The sequence below is a fragment of the Aedes albopictus genome, chromosome 3 (assembly GCF_035046485.1).
Source record: "Aedes albopictus strain Foshan chromosome 3, AalbF5, whole genome shotgun sequence".
Lineage (NCBI taxonomy): Eukaryota > Metazoa > Arthropoda > Insecta > Diptera > Culicidae > Aedes > Aedes albopictus.
Window position 1 is genome coordinate 54,318,092 of NC_085138.1, and position 21,082 is coordinate 54,339,173.

The following is a 21,082-nucleotide window of genomic DNA, read 5'->3' on the forward strand; positions in this document are numbered from 1 at the left end:
TTTGTGGGCAGCATTCAAAATAGTGATCGCCCTGAAGTTCTCACATTCCAAATGGTCGCCTTTCTTGTAAATGGGGCAGATTACCCCTTCCTTCGATTTCTCGGGAAGATGTTCGGTTTCGCAGATCCTGACTATCAACCGGCGCAGAAGGGTGGCCAACTTTTCTGGGCCCATCTTGATGATGAGCTGCGATACCGTCCTTACCAGCTGCTCTGTTAGTTTTGAGCTGATGAATGGCATCATTGACTTACCTCAGCGTGGGCGTTGCCTCGTGCTTCTTTTATCTCCAAGTCGATCAGAGCTTTAATTTGTTCAACTATTCGGGCAATATTTCCCAATACTTTTTTAACATCTTTACATTGTGTAAATAGCACCATTCTTGTTCTCTCAATCCGCGACGAACACATCAGGTTCTTCTGAGACTTTTCCCATAAATATTCCCTAAAATTTTACCATCATCAGCTCCCACTATCATAACGCTACGCTCCGTCTACCCGCATTCCGTACAACAGTGCACATCCGACAAACAACGTCACAACATTCCGGGAGTACACCGACAACGACGACGACGACGACGACGATGACGACAGCAACGGCGATGCTCGCAACGAATGGCTGCATTCCATCCCTGGTCGCATCAACGTAAGGGATTAATCCTTTGAAATGTGACACTGTTAACAGTCACAAACAGGGACAAACATTTGCAATAGAACATGGTCCACCTCAGAACTGCTGAGCAGCTAACGTCAAAAACGGACGACGCGTCGACGGGGCCACTGACTGTACGTTCGTACAGCCATGGACGTGCGGTGCGGTGGCAGCCAAACACGGTATCATATCAAACTGTCTCGGAATTCTCATATGCAAATTGAAAAGCATGAAAGCATTCCATCGACCTTGATGTTGTTCACTGCTGCTGTAGCACCGACCAGGCCAACACGTGTAGCTGGGAGTCTTGGGCGGCAAGTTTCACAACCGGATGGTACCCACCTCGCTGCAACACGTTTCCCTGACGAACTGCCATAGATATGTTTGTTAGGACGGAATTGGAGGTATCTTATGTGCTGGTAAGCATACACAACATGAACTCTCGACTCGAGTCAAGTTACCACCACTTGCGTTTCCCGTTTCCATAACCAATCTCTCATTTTGAGTCAGTGTAAATAAATTCGGGTGTGCCAATGGCTGAGAAAGCTGAAGTGACAGGTAACGCCAATCTATGGAAATGTTGGGTGCGATTCCAATATACTAAGAAAACCTTGTTACTTATTTCTAAATAAAATATAAATTTGAAAATTCAAGAAAATTAAATTTTTTTCATCTAATAAATGATAAAAACGTTATAGTGCAGAAACAGAATGAAGTTCCAAAAGAAAGTAAGTCCACCACCACCAGGTTGCAAAGGCAGAAGTAAACATAAACCAAGCGAACAACTACAACTATCCGGATCAAGCTAAGGGTCCACCCGGTGAGTACCGGATCTCTGACACCGTTTTGCACCTACCTGCCACTAGTCAGAGCTCTTCCATCTGTCTGTCTCCCCATCATCCGGTTCCGAGCGAGTGCGCCAGTGATGGAAATGATGGTTGTGATGATATTGGGAAATCCTTCAAGGCACACACATCATTCACTCGAACGAGCATTCATACTCAATCCGGCCGTATCTTCTTGGTTCATCAAACCATCCGACCAACCAACCGACTTCCACCCTTCGACAACCAACTGAATCCGTCAGGTAAGGGAAAACTCGTAGGTAACACCACACATATACACCTTCATCCGGTCGGGGTTAGACGAGCATCCCAACTGCGTAGGTAGAATATTTCCTTGCGAAACCTGTCGGTATTCAAATTCCTCCGACCGCTGTTGATGCCAGCACCCAGCAGTGCAGTAGTCAAGCAGACGTTAACGTGTTTATCTGCCTTCTTCTGGCCACCTCGGTTGAATGGAAAGGAGCTTCCCGCAAGAGAGTAAAAATGGAAAAATGCTAAGGCGGTAGAGGCATTCATTGAGATTGGAGCTGACTTTGGCTTCCAGTCCACCCAACAGCGGCTGTAAGAACTCAAATTGTGCGGTGGATAAAAGGTTTACTAAAGGATATTGCACCGTTTACATATTCAAGCGAAAAATAAAAGACAAACGATTTTTTTTATCATAAACCCTATAAAAAGGTAAGTATTAAACCAAGTAGTAATAATTAAGAATAAACTGCAGACCTGAAGAACTACAACTAGAATATTCAAAGGCCAAAGAAGAATGAAGCATAAGCTCAAGCACCAGATGGACGATCAAACAACCAGAAGACAAACGCAACCTGAAGATTAGCTGAACACAATGGACCATAAGACCTGATAACTCTGAATCAAAAGATCAAAATGCAAATAGCCTAGAAGAGGAAAATACCAGAGGATTCCAAATCCAACAGACTGAAGGAGATTCGAAGTGAAGAGGTTCGGAAGAAAAATCCTGAATACTAAAAAACAAAATCTGTGGCACCCTAAATACCAAAAAAGCAGACAATTAGGAAAAAAAGAGAAAATAGATAAACCTGAGTGATTGAAATATAAGAAAATAAAAGAAAGCCAGAGTACATTGTAGTGTCTGGACGGACACTGCGGCCACTTAAAATAATTCCAATGGCAGAATTGAATCTTATAACCAACGAGGACGGATGCAAATCACAATTTAGAATTGCCTTCGTTCGTAAAAAAAACAATATTATCAATCTTAACCATCGCAAACACCCTTATTTTCAGTCATCTTTTTTGTCCTTTTTTACTACATTTTACATCTTTACATTTACATCATCATCACCATCCCTCATCATTATCATCATCTCTTATCCCTTATCTCCAAGCTCCTTATCATCATCATCATCATCATCATCATCATCTTCATCATCATCATTACCATCATAATCATAACCATCGTCTCTCATGTCTCATCTCTTTTCTCTCATTACTCATCTCTCATCATCATTATCATCTCTTTACTTTTTATCTCTTATCTCTTTAGTCATCTTGCATCTCTCATCTCTTATCGTTGTCGTCATCGTCATCATCATCATCTCTCATCTTTTATCTCTCATATTTCATTCCTCTTCTCTCATCATCATCACATCTCATATGATGATTCTATCATCTCTCACCAACATCATCATCATCATCTTTTATCTCTCATCATCATCATCATCATCATCATCATCATCTTTTATCTTTGATCACTTATCTCTTATATTTAATCTTTCATCTCCCATCTTTCAGCTCTCACCTTCCATCCTTCATATCTCATATCTCATCTCTCATTTCACATCTCACAACTCTCATTTCTCATTTCTCATTTCCCATCTCACATCAATCCAGTGGCGTAGCCAGAAATTATCTCTGGGAGGGGTTTCAACGGTCAATGATACCTTTTTTGATTTGACACTTACATTTTGTAAACAGTAATGAGCAATTGTATTCGTAGTTTGAAAATAGCGGCGCAGCCGAAAATTTTTTTTGGTCGCAAAGCACTTGATACTGAAAATTTGTTCAACAAATTTTGGCTCTGGGGGGGGTTTTAACCCTTAACCCCCCCCCCCCCCGTGGCTACGCCAGTGCATCTATCATCTCTTATTTCTCGTTTCTCATCTCACATTGCTCATCTGTTATCGCTCATCTCTCATCTTTCATCTTTCATCTCTCATCTTTCATCTCTCATCTCGCATCTTCTAACTTCCATCTGTCATCTCTCATCATCATAATCTCTTATATGTTATCTCTTATCTTCCACCTCTCATTTCCTATCTCTCATCTGATTTTTCATCTATCATCATCCATTATCGTCGTCATCACCATTTCTCATCTCTCATTTTTTATCTCGAACAGCTAATCTCTCGTCTCATCATCTCTCATCTCTTATCTCATATCTCTTTCCTCGGATCTCTCATCTATCATCTCATACTTCTCCCCCTCTCGGGGGAATTCGCTTTTTATTGTGAATAACCTTTTCAGGGAAATAAGCATTGGCTTATGTTCTCGGAAGGAATCGCTTTGAGCTTATCCTTTCTGGAGAATTCGCATTTTACTATGGCTTACCCTCTCGTTGGCTTACCCTATTCTTCTTCTCATCGTCTGTACTTGTAGAAATGTGATAACTCCTCAATCTGGACACGCCACATCAGTATCAAACAGTTACGAAACGCTTCAATTTCTTGGGTTTATGCTCAATTGCTCACACGTAAGAACTCTCACTACACCCACGAGACGCGGTACGAGAACGGATACAACACGTATTTTTCTTACAAACGGTTTAAAGGGTTTTTTTTTTTTCAAATACCTTTTTTGCCGACCGGTTTCGGGCTCGATGCAGCCCATCGACGGAACGATGTCCGACTAATTCCGTAGAGTTATCGGTCGGCAAAAAAGGTAATTAAAAAACCCTTTAAATCGTTTGTAAGAACAATACGTGTTGTGTCCGTTCTCGTACCGCGTCCCGTGGGTGTAATTACAAAACGCTCTTTCTCAATGATGCCTGAGTTTTTTTCTTCTGCTCGCGATTCAAATCCAAGCTTGACCTTCACTAGTCTCACCTATCTCCTGCCATTCTTATCTGAAGATCTGAGAATCAAAACAACTAAGATAAAACGACTAGTGTAAAAAAAAATCAAAGAACCAGAAGACAAGAATTGATTGTCTTTATTTAAGAGACTTTCAGTCCTTGGCTGGTTCGTCTAGAAGACAAGAAAAACAACAAACGTAAATCCCATAAGGCAAGAAGACTGGCATGAAAAACCGAATATTACAGTCCAGAAGACCAAAAGACTACATCACTGAAATACTAGAACACCACCAGACATCAGTAATTAAAAAAATGATCATCGAACACACCATAGGACCAAAAAATCAGAATATTAACAAACAAATGGACTGATTCTGGTATGCCAGAATAAACTGAAGTTCAAATGAGTCTACGCCAAATGAAGCAATCGCCTCCACTGCTTGACTCAGTCCTGGGCCAATCACTTCCAGTCGCCCTGTACGTGTAGAGTCCTTATCTACTCCTCACTTTTGCACTTTTTTTTTTGTTTTTGAGTTATGGCACTTTTGCAATTTTTTTTTTCGTTTTTGATTTATGGCCAATTTTGTTAAAAGCTGTCCAAATGTGTCATATAAGCCTTTTCTTTGAAAAATCAGAACTCAAGAACGAAGCATCGTAGTTTTTTAAATGATAATGAAATCGAATTTTCTCAGGAACTCAAAAAAACATGAAGTGGAAAAAGTTTTCCACAAAATTTTCCACCGTTGAGAAAATTCATAAAGAAAAGCCGGAAAAACTATGCCCGAACTCACGGAAAATTTTCAAGAAATATTTTTGGGAAGGTGATTTCATAAGCTTTGATCGCTGAAATTTTTGGAATGCACTTTTTTCTCTTTCCTCAGTTATGGTCAATTTTGTGAAAAATGTTCATGTCGCATATATTATATACATTTGGACATTTTTGAACAAAATTGGCCAAAACTCAAAAACGAAAAAAAGTTCAAAAATTTCAGCAATTTAAGCTTAAAAATAACCTTCCCGAAATATTTTTTTGAAAATTTTCCACGAGTTCGGACATAGTTTTCCGGCTTTTCTTTACAAATATCGGGTTTCTGAGGAAACTTGCTTTCATTTAAAAAAAAAAAAAACTTTGTTTCACCGATGCTTCGTTCTTGAGTTATGATTTTTCAAAACAAGTAGTGTCAGGGGAAAACATGACCTGAGTTTTCCGGGAAAATAGGCGACCCCGATTTTTTTCTTATTCATTTATCCATAAGCCCTGCCTGTGGAAAAAGTTTCATGAAAATCTGAGACCCTTCGGCCCAAACCCGTAATAAAAAAAATCTCCTTTTATCGAGCTCGTGGAAAATTTAAAAAAAAAATATTTTTGAGAAGGTTATTTCATAAACTAAAGCTTATTATTCGGCTTTTCTTTCTGAATTTTCTTAACAGTGGAAAATTTCGTGGAAAACTTTTTCTACTTTATATTTTTTGGATTCCTAAGAAAATTTGCTTTCATTAAAAAACTTTGTTTCTACGATGCTTCGTTCTTGATCTATGATTTTTCAAAAAAGGCTTATATGGCACAATTGGAAATTTTTGAACAAAATTGCCATAGCTCAAAAACGAAAAAGTGCATTCCAAAAATTTCAGCGATTAAAGCTTATGAAATAACCTACTCAGAAATATATTTTATTTTTTTCAATTGTCCACGAGTTCGGGCATAGTTTTTCCGGCTTTTCTTTACAAATTTTCTTAACTGTGGAAAATTTTGTGGAAAACTTTGCCCAGTTCATATTTTTTTTTATTTCTGAGAAAGTTTGCTTTAATTTTTTTTTTAACTTTGATTCTGCGATGCTTTGTTCTTGAGTAATGATTTTTCAAAGTAAGTAGTGTCAAGGGAAAATAATAATTTTCCACCTGAGTTTTCCGGGAAAATAGGCGACCCTGAATTTTTTCTTTATTCATTTATCCAGGGCTCATGCCTGTGGAAGGCCAGGAAGGGCTCATGCCTGTGGAAAAAGTTTCATGAAAATCTAAGACCCTTCGGCCCAACTTGTACGAAAATAAAAAAAAAATGCCCAAAACTGTCCATCCGTTGCAACGGATTGATAGCAATTCCTGTTGATTTCGAAGTCCGAGTTTTCTACATCTTTTGGAAGCAAAATGGTTAAAGAAATCATTACTTTCTCAACGAACAGTGACCATCCTTGGTTCTGTAATAATGGGTTGGTGGCTCCATTGAGGAAGTAATACAATACGCCAAGAGAAAACATCTTCAAGTCGCAATGCTTTCTAAGAGAGATTTCCTACACATTCCCGTTGTTCGGATTCGCTACGAACCAGGGAAGGTGCAGGTACGTCAAACTCGAATAAACTACGCCTACCTTACATGCATCGAGTGAGCCTTCCCACACTACACAATGCGATTTGGCGGGCCATCCCCATCGGCAACACAAACCGATTTTCAAGCAGCATTTGACCAGGTCCAGCTCGCGTTGCCAGTCGACACTAACACTCTCGCAAAAGATGAGCAGTAGGCCTACTTTGCCGCTCACAAAACCCCTGCTACAAATACTTTACGCAGTGAACTTCATTCACTTCGAAACTACAAGATGTAACTATTTCAAAAGCAAATTTTATAAAAACAACACGGTGAATGCATTTAGTATGGTATTTTGTATTCGACTGTATTTGAATTCGACTGGATGAAATCCAGGCTGTCTTAAAAGCCTATAGTCAAAAATTTATTATGTGAGAAGAGATTTTCCCAAGGATTCCTCCAGGGAATCCATTTAGAATTATTTTATTGAAATTAATCCAAAAATTCTTCTGGGATTGCCTCTAGAAATTCGTGCTGGGATTACTCCCATTATTCTTGATGAACTTCATCCTGTAATGCCTGCTGGATCTTCTCCATGGATTCTTCCAGAAATTCTACTGGATTTTATTTTGGTGATTTCTTCAGAATTCCTCTAAAGATCCTTCTGAAACTTCTCTTCGTATTCTTACTGGAAATCCTCTTCAGATTTCTTTGAGAATTTCCCTTCAAAAATTGTTTGTGGAATGCTACTGGGATTTCTCCAGGCATTCGTGGTGAAAATTCTCCAATAAGTTCTTCAAGTGAGTTCTGCTGAAAACCCTCCTGGTATTCCTAAAGAACTCCTCATAGCAATAACTGCTAAAATACCTTCTTGGAAATCTCATCAAGAACGCCTAAAGAAATCCTGGCAGGAGTTCATGAAGAAATCCAAGCAAGAATTTCTGGAGTTATTCTGGGAGCAATTCCTAGAGGATTCCTTGCCGAAGTTCCTACAGGAATCTCAGGAGGAATACTTTACTAGGAGAAATCCATGGAAGAATCTCAGCAGAAAATTCTAGCTGAACCCAACAAGCATTCCAGGAGGAATTTCAAGAGGATTTCTCAAAAGATATCTCCAGTCGTTTTTCTCGGCATTCCTTTAGGGATGCCTGGTGAAGTTCCTTCGAAAATTCCACCTAAGATTCCTCCAGGGTTTCCCCTTGGGGTTCCCCAAAGAAGTCCTTTTGAAGTTCTTTCAGGAGTTCATGTTATGATTCCTCCAGAAATTTCTTCAAGGATTCTTCTTCTTGGAATTGATCTTCGTATTACAGTAATTACTGCTGGAATTTCTTCAGAAAATCCTACTAGAATTACATCGAGAATTATTGCGAAGATTTCTCAACACAGGACTTTTCAGCAGGAATATCGCCAATTATTACTCTCGAGAGTCCTCCCTGCATGAGAAAGCCAGAAAAAAAATCATTGAGGATTCCTACCAGAAATGTCTACTGGAATCCCAGTAGCAATTCCTGGAGGAATCCTTTGAAAAATCTCTGAATAGCTGGTAATATCCTTGCAGAAACCAATGTTCCCCCATTGCGGGAGTTCTTGGAGCAATCTTTAGAATAATTCATCAAGACTTATGTTTAGGTATTTCTCTCAGAGTATGAGCAGATACATCGACTATGATTTCTCTAGAAACTTTTGCTGGGTTTTCTTCAGTAATTGTTATTGGGAATCCTCCAAGTATTCCAGGAAGCTGGAAGAAATGAATAGAGAATCAGAACATAAAGAGACAAAACTACAAGTGGCTAAAAGGCTTGAAAATCTAAAGACTGGAAGATCAAGTTCTCTGATCACCTAAAAACCAAGAAGCTAAGATCCTATTTTCTGATCGGAGGTTAAAAAACTAAAAATTCAATAAGACGCGATGACAAGGATACAAGAAATGGTTGATGTAACGACCAATTAAATCGCATGTCAAATCAACCAATCTGAGAATAATGTGGCCCCTTGAACCGCGTCCCCTGAACATCACTGTAGTCTGTGTACAAAAAAATGCAACCCCATCTTCGATAACAGCGGGAGTTCCGAATAGGAAGCACTACTTGCTGCTATCGACTCGTCAATTGAGTTATGTCAATGGGCGGGCGAACTCTTCCAGTCAGTGTTGAAATGTTACGTAGGTACCTACCTACCTACCTGGTGGTAAGAAAGTTTACCGATGCCGACAATGATGACGGGATACGAAGCGTTGAACTACCAATCTTTGGAATGGATTTGCTAGTGCTTCGGTTTGTTGACTGAGATGAGTGATTGCGGATGGAAATGGGTTCATCTTTGGTAGTGGAGGTATTTGCATTCAAGTGAAATGATGAAGTTTGATGTGAGAATAACTTGTAGTTACCGAAATTCATACACAACATCAAATTTTTTTAGTAGATCAAACATCAGTATCGAATGGCAGTGGCGTAGATATTTCAAATATGGCCGGGGTTCTGCTAAACCGAACTAAGCGCCAAAAAGTTTATTCCGAGATAATTAAGCTTCAAGTTCAACCACTCAGAAATAAACAACAGCTAAGATTATTTGAAACTTTTTCGCACACATGTAACTTACAAGCCTTTATTAACCATCAGAGATGAAGAAAACATGTATATTATTTAAAATTATTGATATAATACCATTTAATTTCTCAGTACTTTGCACTCAGTTCACTCTGGCTGAACAAAAACATTGGAATATGGTTTAGGAGTTCAGTGTGGCTGACTGTGTTTCTTTGTTTCAGAGAAAACCAGTCGGAATGTGATAAAAAAATCTCGATTTTTCAGTGTCTATGAAGTTGAAATCGATATCACTCACAATCCTTTACATGAATCAGAGAGGACGCGTAGTATGGTAGCACAAAAGTCTCAAAATAGTGTGGAATGTAAACGGCGGAAGCCCTCCCAGCTCAGCCCTTCCCATCTATGTTTTTTTATAGGCAGGCACAGAACAAGAGTGATTATGTCAAATGATGTCCTTGCATGTCCTGAGGTCCTGAGATGTGAATGTGGAGCAATTTGTGTACTTCAAAATTATACTGGTCGAAGAAAACCATGAAAATGATCTGCCAAAGTGAACTAAGACAAAAAAAATCGAAAATATTAAAGAGATTCGAACTTGGGTCCTTTAAGTGATAACCAAGCGTGTTACCTCTAGGTCATTTTACTTAGCTGAAGGTCAGTTGTTAAGTCTGAATCAAGTTCTAAACATTCTTCTCTAGCACGGTTTTCGTGAAAACGCCATTTTTCGATCAGCCAAAGCGAACCAAGTGTTTGATTTTTTTCAAGCTTTATTATTCTTATTAGCCTTGTTGTTCAATGACGGATCCTGGGTTAAATAATCAGTATGAGATGTATCAACATAACGCATGTATTCAAAGCCAGTTCATCTTTGTATTGTTGAGAATAAATTGATTTTTAAATGCAGTGAATTTGGTTCGGTCTGGCTGACTGTTTTTTGGAGAAATGGCGATCAACGCCATCGAAATCCAAACCGATCCTCCAACACCCGTATTTTTGATTACGTGTTTAATTCTGTCACAGATTGTTACTAGGAGTCGGTTAGAAGTTAGAAATTTGACAGCGATGAGGAAAACTTGAAATGTTCATCATTTGGACCAAAACTAAAATATTTCGCTGATTCTATGGAATGGTTTACAGTTCACTCTGGTTGGATACAATTTTATTTTTTGTAGGGAATCGCGCTACTTGGGCGGTGGCTTCTATATTCGTCTGTTTTCCACTATAACTCAGTCAATCTTGAACCAATTGACACAATTCTTGGAATGCGGTGAGATAGGTATAGTATCTACCCGTGTACAAAATTTCAAGTCAATCGGTTCAAAATTGACCGAGTTACAGTGGAAAACAGACGAAAATAACAGACGAAGAAAACCACCGCCCAAGTAGCGCGATACCCTATGTTCTGCCAAACAGAAATTTTGAATTTACTCCACGAAGAGCTGTCAGAATTACTGGATTTTTACACGAAAAGAAGATCATCATATTCTTCATCTAATGGTTAAGAAACCTCATTTTTTCAAAAAATGGTCTTTGGTTCGGTTTAGCAGAACCCCGACCATATGTGCTTGACGTACAAAGACGGATTCTGCATCCCTATTTTACCCGAGAATCAACAAAACAGTTTAAAGTGTTGTTTGCTCCTCACGGTACAAGACTTACATGTTTTGTTTACTAGAAGAACTTTACTCAGCACACAGAAGCGGTTTACCGAAATAATTGGCGCTGAATTTGCTTGGTCATTGCCACCTCCCCGTACGGCAGACAATTAAACGTTCCATAATAAATTCAAAATTTCCCATAAATAATTCAAAAAGTCCCAGTGAAGAAACAAGGGTGTAAGCAGTAATAAATAACAAAAGCTCCATAAACAAATACAAAAACGCATAAATAAATCAAAAGTTTCCATAAATAATTGATTTTTGAGCAATTAAAAACGTCAAAAATGCAATGAATAAATCAACTGTCGCAATAAAAAAGCCAATTTTCCCACCAAATAACTTCGAATTTTCCATAAATAAATCCGATTATTCCATAATAAATTAAAAAATTCACAATAAAAAAATATCGAAAAAGCAATAAAAAATTCAATAAATGCAATAAAAAATGACGAAATTACCCATGAAAAACAAATGCAGGAAAGTATGAGACAGTGAAATGCTGAATCGCACTTATATGACTGAAACGACTGAAAAGCTTGCGTAACTATGATTGCAGTTTACCGAGCAATTGCTTGCTGTCCGAACTCGCTATCGCTCGTCGGACCTAAAAAAGGGATAACATCTATGTTTGCATTATACCGGGCAAATTCTTGAATCTGTGGTTTGCCTAGAACCGAATCGATGCAGTTGCGGTGCGTCGGATATCGGAAACTTCGGCGGCCTTCTGCCGCCTCAGTTCCTCAATCCTCTATGCGGCTTCGCCGCATGGTCTATGTAATTTTTGGCTCAAAATGCATTTACGTTTATTGCTCGTTTTTTGATATTTATTGATAATTTATTTTTTTGTTATTGCACTTTTTGAATTATTTATTGCTTTTTTTATATTTTTTTATTGTGATTTTGTTGATTTATTATGGAAAATCGAATTTATTTATGGAAAATTCGAAGTTTTTTGGTGGGAAAATTGGCTTTTTTTATTGCAACAGTTGAATTATTCATTGCATTTTTAACTTTTTTAATTGCTCAAAAATCAATTATTTATGGAAACTTTTGATTTATTTATGCATTTTTCTATTTGTTTATGGAACTTTTGTTATTTATTACTGCTTACACCCCTGTTTCTTCACTGGGACTTGTGGAATTATTTATGACAAATGATCACTTTCTTATGAGTCGTTTATAATTTAGCCTCCCCGTACTGAAATTTGCACAAATTACTCGCAAAAGCAGTCGTCAACTGAGTTACAGCTTCCAACATAATTGTTCCCTCGTAACTCGCTTGCCGTCAGCCGAGCTGACCAACCGAGTGCACTCTCTCTAGTTAAACAATTCCTGAAAAGAAACTTTTTTTCAAACAGAAAATAAAGTTATCTTGTTATGGATCCGTTACTCCATTCCAATAGCACCCGACTGCATTAGAAATGGTGATGCACATCGTCCGAACTGCAGTGCCAGGGCAGTGCAAACCGGTTCACACTTGGATGCTGCCGAAAGGATGTCAACGTGGACGAGAGCGGTCGGACGGACGGCAACGATGACTCGCTGAGTTACAGCTCGGCAATGTCCATCGTAAGCTCATAAATAATTCATTCGTCGTCTTCGTCCTTGCTGCTACTGCTGTTGATTCTCGGTCTGTTCTGCAGCAAGTTTTCTTGTGTTTTACACCCACACCGGTGGACCCACAGTTGACCGTGGTCTCGTCCTCGTCAACATGACCGGCAAAGAAGTGTTCGTTACACAAAGCGATCAGGCAGAATGCTGCGTCTGTAAATTATCAGGATTCATTATTCAATTACTTAATTTACTCTGTCTACAGCGACTGGGAAAAGTTTGATTGCCACTCCGGCTTGACTATTGGCTTTGTATGCAATGGATGATTTGCGTTGTCAACATTGGCGTATTTGTGTACGCAGAGGAGACAGATGAATTTAAATTCCAATTCCGCTGCCATGCCAAACCTCGTATTCTGCCTTGCTAATACGTTTTTGGAATGCAGCTTCATCTAGGAATCTCTAAAATCTCCAGCATCGCAAAACGGCCTTGAATCGCGAACTATGGCTGGAATTTTCCAAAACCACCTTCCGGGAAAAGTGACATGCCATGCCGACGTAAAGATTCCATGTTAGGATAGTAATGGATGTTACTGGGTTTCAAAAACCGCAGCAACCTCCAAATGGCGCACGGCGAATACTGTATACACTTTGGTCTACACACCACATCGCCGCTCGACTAACTGTCCAAATGTCCAGCCAAGTTGGGTTAAAACGTGGCCGTCGAACACCGGCAGTAACATCATTGAGTGGGGCTTTTCACTATATGGCTTGCAGGAACATCATAACCGCAAAAATGGCACACACATCCCCCGGCAGTACCACCTAGCTGAGCTTGTGTGAGCAGTCGGTTAGTAGAGGCGTAAATTGAAAAGCGTTGACCAACAAGAATTTTCAAATACTTTTTTACAGTGTAACCTAACGTGATGGTGTACCAGGGCATCACGTTTTTGTGGGAGTTTTCCTATATTATCGGTATAATAGATTGGATTTATGATTTTTTGTAGGCTGCAGGTGAGGGTGAGTGCATAGCAATTTAGATGCCAGCCATAACATAATTTTGGAATGTTATAGCTGGAATGAATGGCTTCTCGATTGGAATTCAATCATCCAATCTTGGGTAGCCAAGGTAAGAAGTACAGCTTGTTGATTCGTATCTGCCCAGCGTCCTTTTTAAAGTACATTACTTTTGAAGTGAATATCTTGAAAATTATACAAATTTCATCATACTGACAATTTTTCAGATGTAAAATAAATTTGTTTCCTAGTTTTTTTCTCTCTCTTTTTTTGTCGAAGTGACATAAAAAAAATTCTAAAATAAGTAAACATATAACAGCATGAATACCACAGGCTCCGATCACATATCTTCTGATTGATACCTACCATTGCTAGTGACCCATATGTAGGCGCTTGTTGACGATGAACCTGGGCGTGTTAGTGGAATACTTATAAGTTAAAAGACAGTTTGAAATGAATTTACGAAAAGACGTTTTACGAAAGAATATTTTCGGTGTATACTTATACATTTTCTGAGCAAAAGGTGCTGTGGTATAATTAATATGATTTGGCCTTAGACACAAACATACAATTTTAGTGATTTCTGCATAACAAGCAAATAGGTTCTCTCTCTCTTCTTGGCGTAACGTCCTCATTGGGACAAAGCCTGCTTCTCAGCTTAGTGTTCTATGAGCACTTCCACAGTTATTAACTGAGAGCTTCCTCTGCCAATGATCATTTTGCATGTGTATATCGTGTGGCAGGCACGAAGATACTCTATGCCCAAGGAAGTCAAGGAAATTTCCTTTACGAAAAGATCCTGGACCGACCGGGAATCGAACCCGTCACCCTCAGCATGGTCATGCTGAATACCCGTGCGTCTACCGCCTCGGCTATATGCGCCCTCATAAGCAAATAGGTTCTCCAAGCCAAATGTTATTCCGATATTGTTATTATTAGTAAGTGTTGGCACGGCACAGAACACAGAAACGTAAGACACAGTTCTTGTAGCAATTCCCATGTATTTCATCGTTGAGGAAACAGCTTTAAAGCTAAAAGATAAATTTACCCATAATTGCAAATCTTCCACACATATTCAATAACAACTTACAACTCTGTGACTCTAGTATACGCTTTTCGTCCTGTATGTTCTGGTAGCCGTCGTGTAGAGTGTTTTTTCGTCTGTATACCTAGTTTAAACATAGTTTGTGTCTTAGTCATAAATATAAGCTATTATTTCACAAAGGTTTTACTCACGGTAGTGTATTGATGGAAATATTTTAGAGAAATATGTTTGATCCCGCGATAGTAGTGATTATTAGAGCAAGAAACTAACCTAAAAGTGTATCAAAAACTATATAGCAAACTAATTTATAGGAATTTCAATGGTTTTTGTATAATTACGCACTAATTCAATCGTATGCTTGTGACAACTCATTCTACGGACATTATTTGATTTAATTCCAAACTATACCAATATTACGATCAAATTTCATATTCATGCCTAACTGCACGGACCACATTCCACTTTTTTCGATATTAATTTTCGTCATGACATTTCATATATTCGCTACCTACACTAGCACAGCTATTAGTTGACGGGACATCTGTCAGTTCTGTAACATCCCTATTGAGCTTTTTCGCAGCGACTCCAACGGGTGTAACGCCTCCTGCTACATCCTCCTCCCCGTAATGCTGCTCCGGTGCAGCAGAATTACCTTCTGGTAGTATGTTGAGCACCGCTAGTTTAACCATTGGACGGCGTAGAATTCCTGAACTCGTCTGAACGTCTGCTTGCCTGATGCGGCCATCCTTACCCGGTATAACTTTAACGACCTTACCACGAGGCCATCGGTTCCGAGTCGGCTCTCCGACTACGAATACTAGATCTCCTTCTCGAATAGGCTTGGCTTCATCGTGCCATTTGGTGCGCCGTGTTAAGACCGGTAGATATTCCCGGATCCACCTTACCCAGAACTGGTCCAGGACGTATCGACACAAGTTCCAACCGGTGCGAAGTGATTCACCTTCTGTAGTCGGAATTTTCTCCGGCTGCTTGACTCCGTTAGAGCTGAGAAGAATAAAATGATTCGGAGTCAATGCCTCCTTGTCCGAAGTCTCCAGCGGAATGTACATCAAGGGTCTTGAGTTGGCCATTGACTCTGCTTCACAAAGTATTGTCTGGAACACTTCTTCGGACGGCGCGCGAGAGTGGTTGATGGATTCCATTGCTGTCTTAACTGCTCTGACCATTCTTTCCCACGCACCGCCCATGTGCGGGGAAGATGGTGGAATAAACAGCCAACGAGTGTTGATATCCGTGAAGGTTTCCGCTAACTCTCGGTTCAAAGATGCCACTTGATTAGCCAGTTCGCGACTGGCACCGACAAAATTTGTTCCGTGGTCGGAGTAGATTTGCAATGGTGCCCCGCGACGAGCGATGAAGCGACGAAGAGCTAACTTGCAAGATTCGGTGGAGAGTGACGCCGCTACTTCTAGATGTACTGCTCTAACAACTAAGCAAGTGAAGAGTGCCACCCAACGCTTCACGTGACTTCGGCCAATTTTAATGATATATGGTCCAAAATAATCGATGCCGACCATTGAAAATGGACGCACGAACGGAGTAACACGTGCTTCTGGTAGAGGAGCCATCCTGGGGACTACAGGAAGCGCCTTGTTCACTGTGCACCACTGACACTTCTTTGTAACTTTGCGTACCACTATCCGTAGAGTGGAAATGTGATAACGCTGACGAATTTCGTTGACTACAGTTTCGTTGCTGTGGTGGCCGAATCGTCTGTGGTACCAGTCGATCAGAAGTTCAGTCACACGATGTTGTTTCGGCAAGATTACTGGGAACTTTGCATCGTAACTTGCTAGCGGTGAAGCTTCAGTTCGACCTGCCATACGAATCACCCCGAACTCATCCAAAAACGGAGACAGTTGACGAATCGAGCTGCTTCTGTCGAGTTTTAACGGACGGTGTCCGTCTGATTCTTTCTGCAGGATGGTTATTTCTTCGGCGTAGGCGTCGGCTTGAGCAAGCCGCCACAAAGCTTTCTCTGCTCGCTGCATATCTTCCTGCGTCAACTCACGTTTGGCTCGCGAAACCCCTTGCTTACCGAAATCTCGGTATCGACCAATGAACGAATACACATACGCTGTGGCACGGAGGATTCGTTCCCATTTGGAGAACCGGTCGCAATCGATAAACGGCTCGATTATCTTTGCACGATGCACATGTACAACTCGTAGTTCTTCTTCCGTATCGGCTACTGGTATCTGTTGCTGTGGCCACTTATCCTCCCGCTGGAAGAGAAAGTCCGGTCCCGTGAACCATCGACTGTCCGGATGAAACGTTGGACCTTTCCCCCATTTGGTGGCTTCATCCGCAACGTTGTGTTTTGTGGGCACCCAGTGCCACTCATCAGGCTGAGTTTCTTCCAGGATTTCACCAATACGTACTGCTACGTACTGGCGATACTTCCGAGCGTCTGATCCGATCCAGGAAAGAACCGTTTTGGAGTCGCTCCAGAAAAATCTACGACTTACAGACAGCGTGTGATACTCTGCGACGGACTTTGCTATTCGGCTTCCAATAACTGCTGCCTGCAACTCCAATCGTGGGATTGACAGCGGCTTCAGCGGAGCCACCTTGGTCTTTGATGCTACCAAAGCGCATCTCGGCAGATCACGATCGACGATACTGTAGGATTTCTTGATTAGAAAATAATGAAGAATCACTGTTTCTTTCCGATTTCATTCACAATTCATTTATTTTCCGCCACCATAGAGACTCACGAACTATCCACAATTACATCATTCTCAAAACTGACTGTTCATCCAGCCTAGCCATTCACATCCATCATCTTGCTCTTTCTTCCCTTTGTTTTCTCTCTTTTGATACGATCCCTTTCTCTTTCTCCCGACAACCAGCGTCCTAGCTCCGAGTAGGATTTCAATCGCTGTCTTTTCGTCAACCACAAGCGCGGAAGAAGGATTTCGGTGTGTATGCAGTTTCTCGATGGATACACTGATGGAAGTTGTTGTGCGCATTGAAATGGAAATTCATTTTAATTTTACTATGTCTCGCTTCGTACTTCTACATCCTTCTCCTCTTCTACCCTCAATTTACATATTTATTTGTACATGATCATTAAACTATTATTATTTTTTTTTTATACTGAATAGCTATATTGCTTTACATTTAGCATGCCTGAACTATGATGAGCTAAATCTGAAAAGAAAAAGAAACCATATTTAATAAACTTAAAAAATAACTACTTACCATATTTTTTATCATTGGTACAAATCCGTGTCGTTTGTTTATTGTAATGACCTGTAAATTAAAATGAACTTATACGAAGCACGTTACCAAATACAATAATGTTTCACATAAGATAAATCAGGTTCATCTTCAGTGTCACTTACACAAACTAACTAAAATACAATAGAATAGAAAACCAACCTAAACAAGAACAAATTCAATGTCACGTTACACATTCTTCTCAAATTCCTTAACTTCAATACAACTGATTCTAAAAATGCTTCCACGGATGGAGCTTACCAGGCTCCAGAAGATTCCTTCAAGCATCAAAACCAGAAAAAAAAACATCCTTCACAAATACAAATTCAATGTCACGTTACATATTCTACTTATAACGTTCCTCAACTTGCATACAATTGATTCTAAAATGCTTCCACGGATGGAGCCTATCAGGCTCCAGAAAATTCCTTCAAGCATCAAAACCAGAAAAATATCCTGAACTAATACAAATTCAATGTCACGTTACACATTCTACTTATCAAGTTCCTCAACTTCACTACAACTGATTCTGAAAATGCTTCCACGGATGGAGCTTACCAGGCTCCAGAAGATTCCTTCAAGCATCAAAACCAGAAAAAAAACATCCTGAACCAATACAAATTCAATGTCACTTGCACATTCTACTAATCAAGTTCCTCAACTTCAAAACAACTGATTCTAAACTGCTTCCACGGATGGAGTTTACCAGGCTCCAGAAGATTCCTTCAAGCATCAAAACCAGAAAAAAAACATCCTTAAAAATACAAATTCAATGTCACGTTACACATTCTACTTATCAAGTTCCTCAACTTCAATACAACTGATTCTAAAATGCTTCCACGGATGGAGCTTACCAGGCTCCAGAAGATTCCTTCAAGCATCTAAACCAGAAAAAACATCCTTAACAAATACAAATTCAATGTCACGTTACACATTCTACTTATAACGTTCCTCAACTTGCATACAACTGATTCTAAAATGCTTCCACGGATGGAGCCTATCAGGCTCCAGAAAACTCCTTCAAGCACCAAAACCAGAAAAATATCCTGAACCAATACAAATTCAATGTCACGTTACACATTCTACTTATCAAATTCCTCAACTTCACTACAACTGATTCTGAAAATGCATCCACGGATGGAGCTTACCAGGCTCCAGAAGATTCCTTCAAGCATCAAAACCAGGAAAAAAACATCCTGAACCAATACAAATTCAATGTCACTTGCACATTCTACTAATCAAGTATCTCAACTTCAATACAACTGATTCTGAAAATGCTTCCACGGATGGAGCTTACCAGGCTCCAGAAGATTCCTTCAACTTGCTCTCTTGGGTGGAGCTTGCCAGGCTCCAGAAGTATTCATCGAGCACAAAATCAGAAATCTCCGATCACCTCACTATACAGGTCTCCCTACACACTAAGATTCAGATGTTCCAGCTCAGTAATTTTTTCACTGAGTTCTGTATTTTTTCCATCTTTTTACTGAGTTTTCAACAGCAGATTTATTTCGTGTGGTGATTGTGTTGTGATGTAGAAGTACGAAGCGAGACATAGTAAAATTAAAATGAATTTCCATTTCAATGCGCACAACAACTTCCATCAGTGTATCCATCGAGAAACTGCATACACACCGAAATCCTTCTTCCGCGCTTGTGGTTGACGAAAAGACAGCGATTGAAATCCTACTCGGAGCTAGGACGCTGGTTGTCGGGAGAAAGAGAAAGGGATCGTATCAAAAGAGAGAAAACAAAGGGAAGAAAGAGCAAGATGATGGATGTGAATGGCTAGGCTGGATGAACAGTCAGTTTTGAGAATGATGTAATTGTGGATAGTTCGTGAGTCTCTATGGTGGCGGAAAATAAATGAATTGTGAATGAAATCGGAAAGAAACAGTGATTCTTCATTATTTTCTAATCAAGAAATCCTACAATGGCGCAGTCGGTAGGATTTCTTGATAAGAAAATAATGAAGAATCACTGTTTCTTTCCGATTTCATTCACAATTCATTTATTTTCCGCCACCATAGAGACTCACGAACTATCCACAATTACATCATTCTCAAAACTGACTGTTCATCCAGCCTAGCCATTCACATCCATCATCTTGCTCTTTCTTCCCTTTGTTTTCTCTCTTTTGATACGATCCCTTTCTCTTTCTCCCGACAACCAGCGTCCTAGCTCCGAGTAGGATTTCAATCGCTGTCTTTTCGTCAACCACAAGCGCGGAAGAAGGATTTCGGTGTGTATGCAGTTTCTCGATGGATACACTGATGGAAGTTGTTGTGCGCATTGAAATGGAAATTCATTTTAATTTTACTATGTCTCGCTTCGTACTTCTACAGATACGAAAATAAGCAGCGCAAGCGAAGGCACTCTCACTTGCATCTACAAAAATATGGAGCTGCAATGAATGAAGACTATCCGGATCGTAGCCGGAAAAGTAGCATCGTGGAATCTGAAGTTTCTCCAATTTGGATAGATGTTCGATCCACCGCAACCAGTTGTGCTGTATTTCCGCTGGGATAGTGTCGTCCCATCCCACTTTAGCTATCCACAAATCTTGAATGATCACCTTACCGTGGACGAGCAGGTTCGAAATCAACCCAAGCGGGTCGAACACGCTCATGACGAACCTTAGAATACTACGCTTCGTAGCGACCTTTGTAGAATCCGAGCGCTCAATGTCGTCCGGCATCTTGACGAAGTACACAAACATATCTACATCTGGTAACCACGCCATTCCAAGAACGCGTTCCACCTGACTTTCCTTGTCGACTCTAAATTCCTTCGTTTGGATCGCTGCATCTTCTCCAAGAGACTGCAACACTTTTTTGGAATTTGACCGCCAGTTTCGTAGCTCGAACCCAGCCTCTGCTTGAATCTTCCGTACGTCTGACGCCAAGTTTGCCATGTCCTGCTCCGTATCGCGGCTGTCCAGGTAATCGTCTACATAGTGGTTCTCTATCACCGCCGCTGTTGCTTCTGGATGTTCTGTCTTCCACTCTAGTGCGTTTTTGTTTTTTACGAAGTTCGCCGAGCAGGGCGAACAAGTCGAACCGAAGGTCGCCACATCCATCACAAAAACGTCTGGTTTCTGAGACGGGTCGCTCCGGTAGAGAAAGCGCTGTGCCTGGCAGTCCTCCTTTCGTATCTTCAACTGGTGATACATTTCGCGAATG

At 40.2% G+C, this 21,082-nt stretch overlaps 1 protein-coding gene across 1 annotated transcript; it reads right to left on the bottom strand.

The window, feature by feature from the left end:
- Positions 1-907: 907 nt before the first annotated feature.
- Positions 908-21,072, bottom strand: LOC134290196 (uncharacterized). The gene is made up of 3 exons (XM_062857263.1): positions 20,402-21,072; positions 15,173-17,303; positions 908-1,009 (listed from the first exon to the last, which is right to left on the bottom strand). The coding sequence occupies exons 1-3, from the start codon at positions 21,070-21,072 to the stop codon at positions 908-910; spliced, it is 2,904 nt and encodes a 967-aa protein (XP_062713247.1).
- Positions 21,073-21,082: the final 10 nt, after the last annotated feature.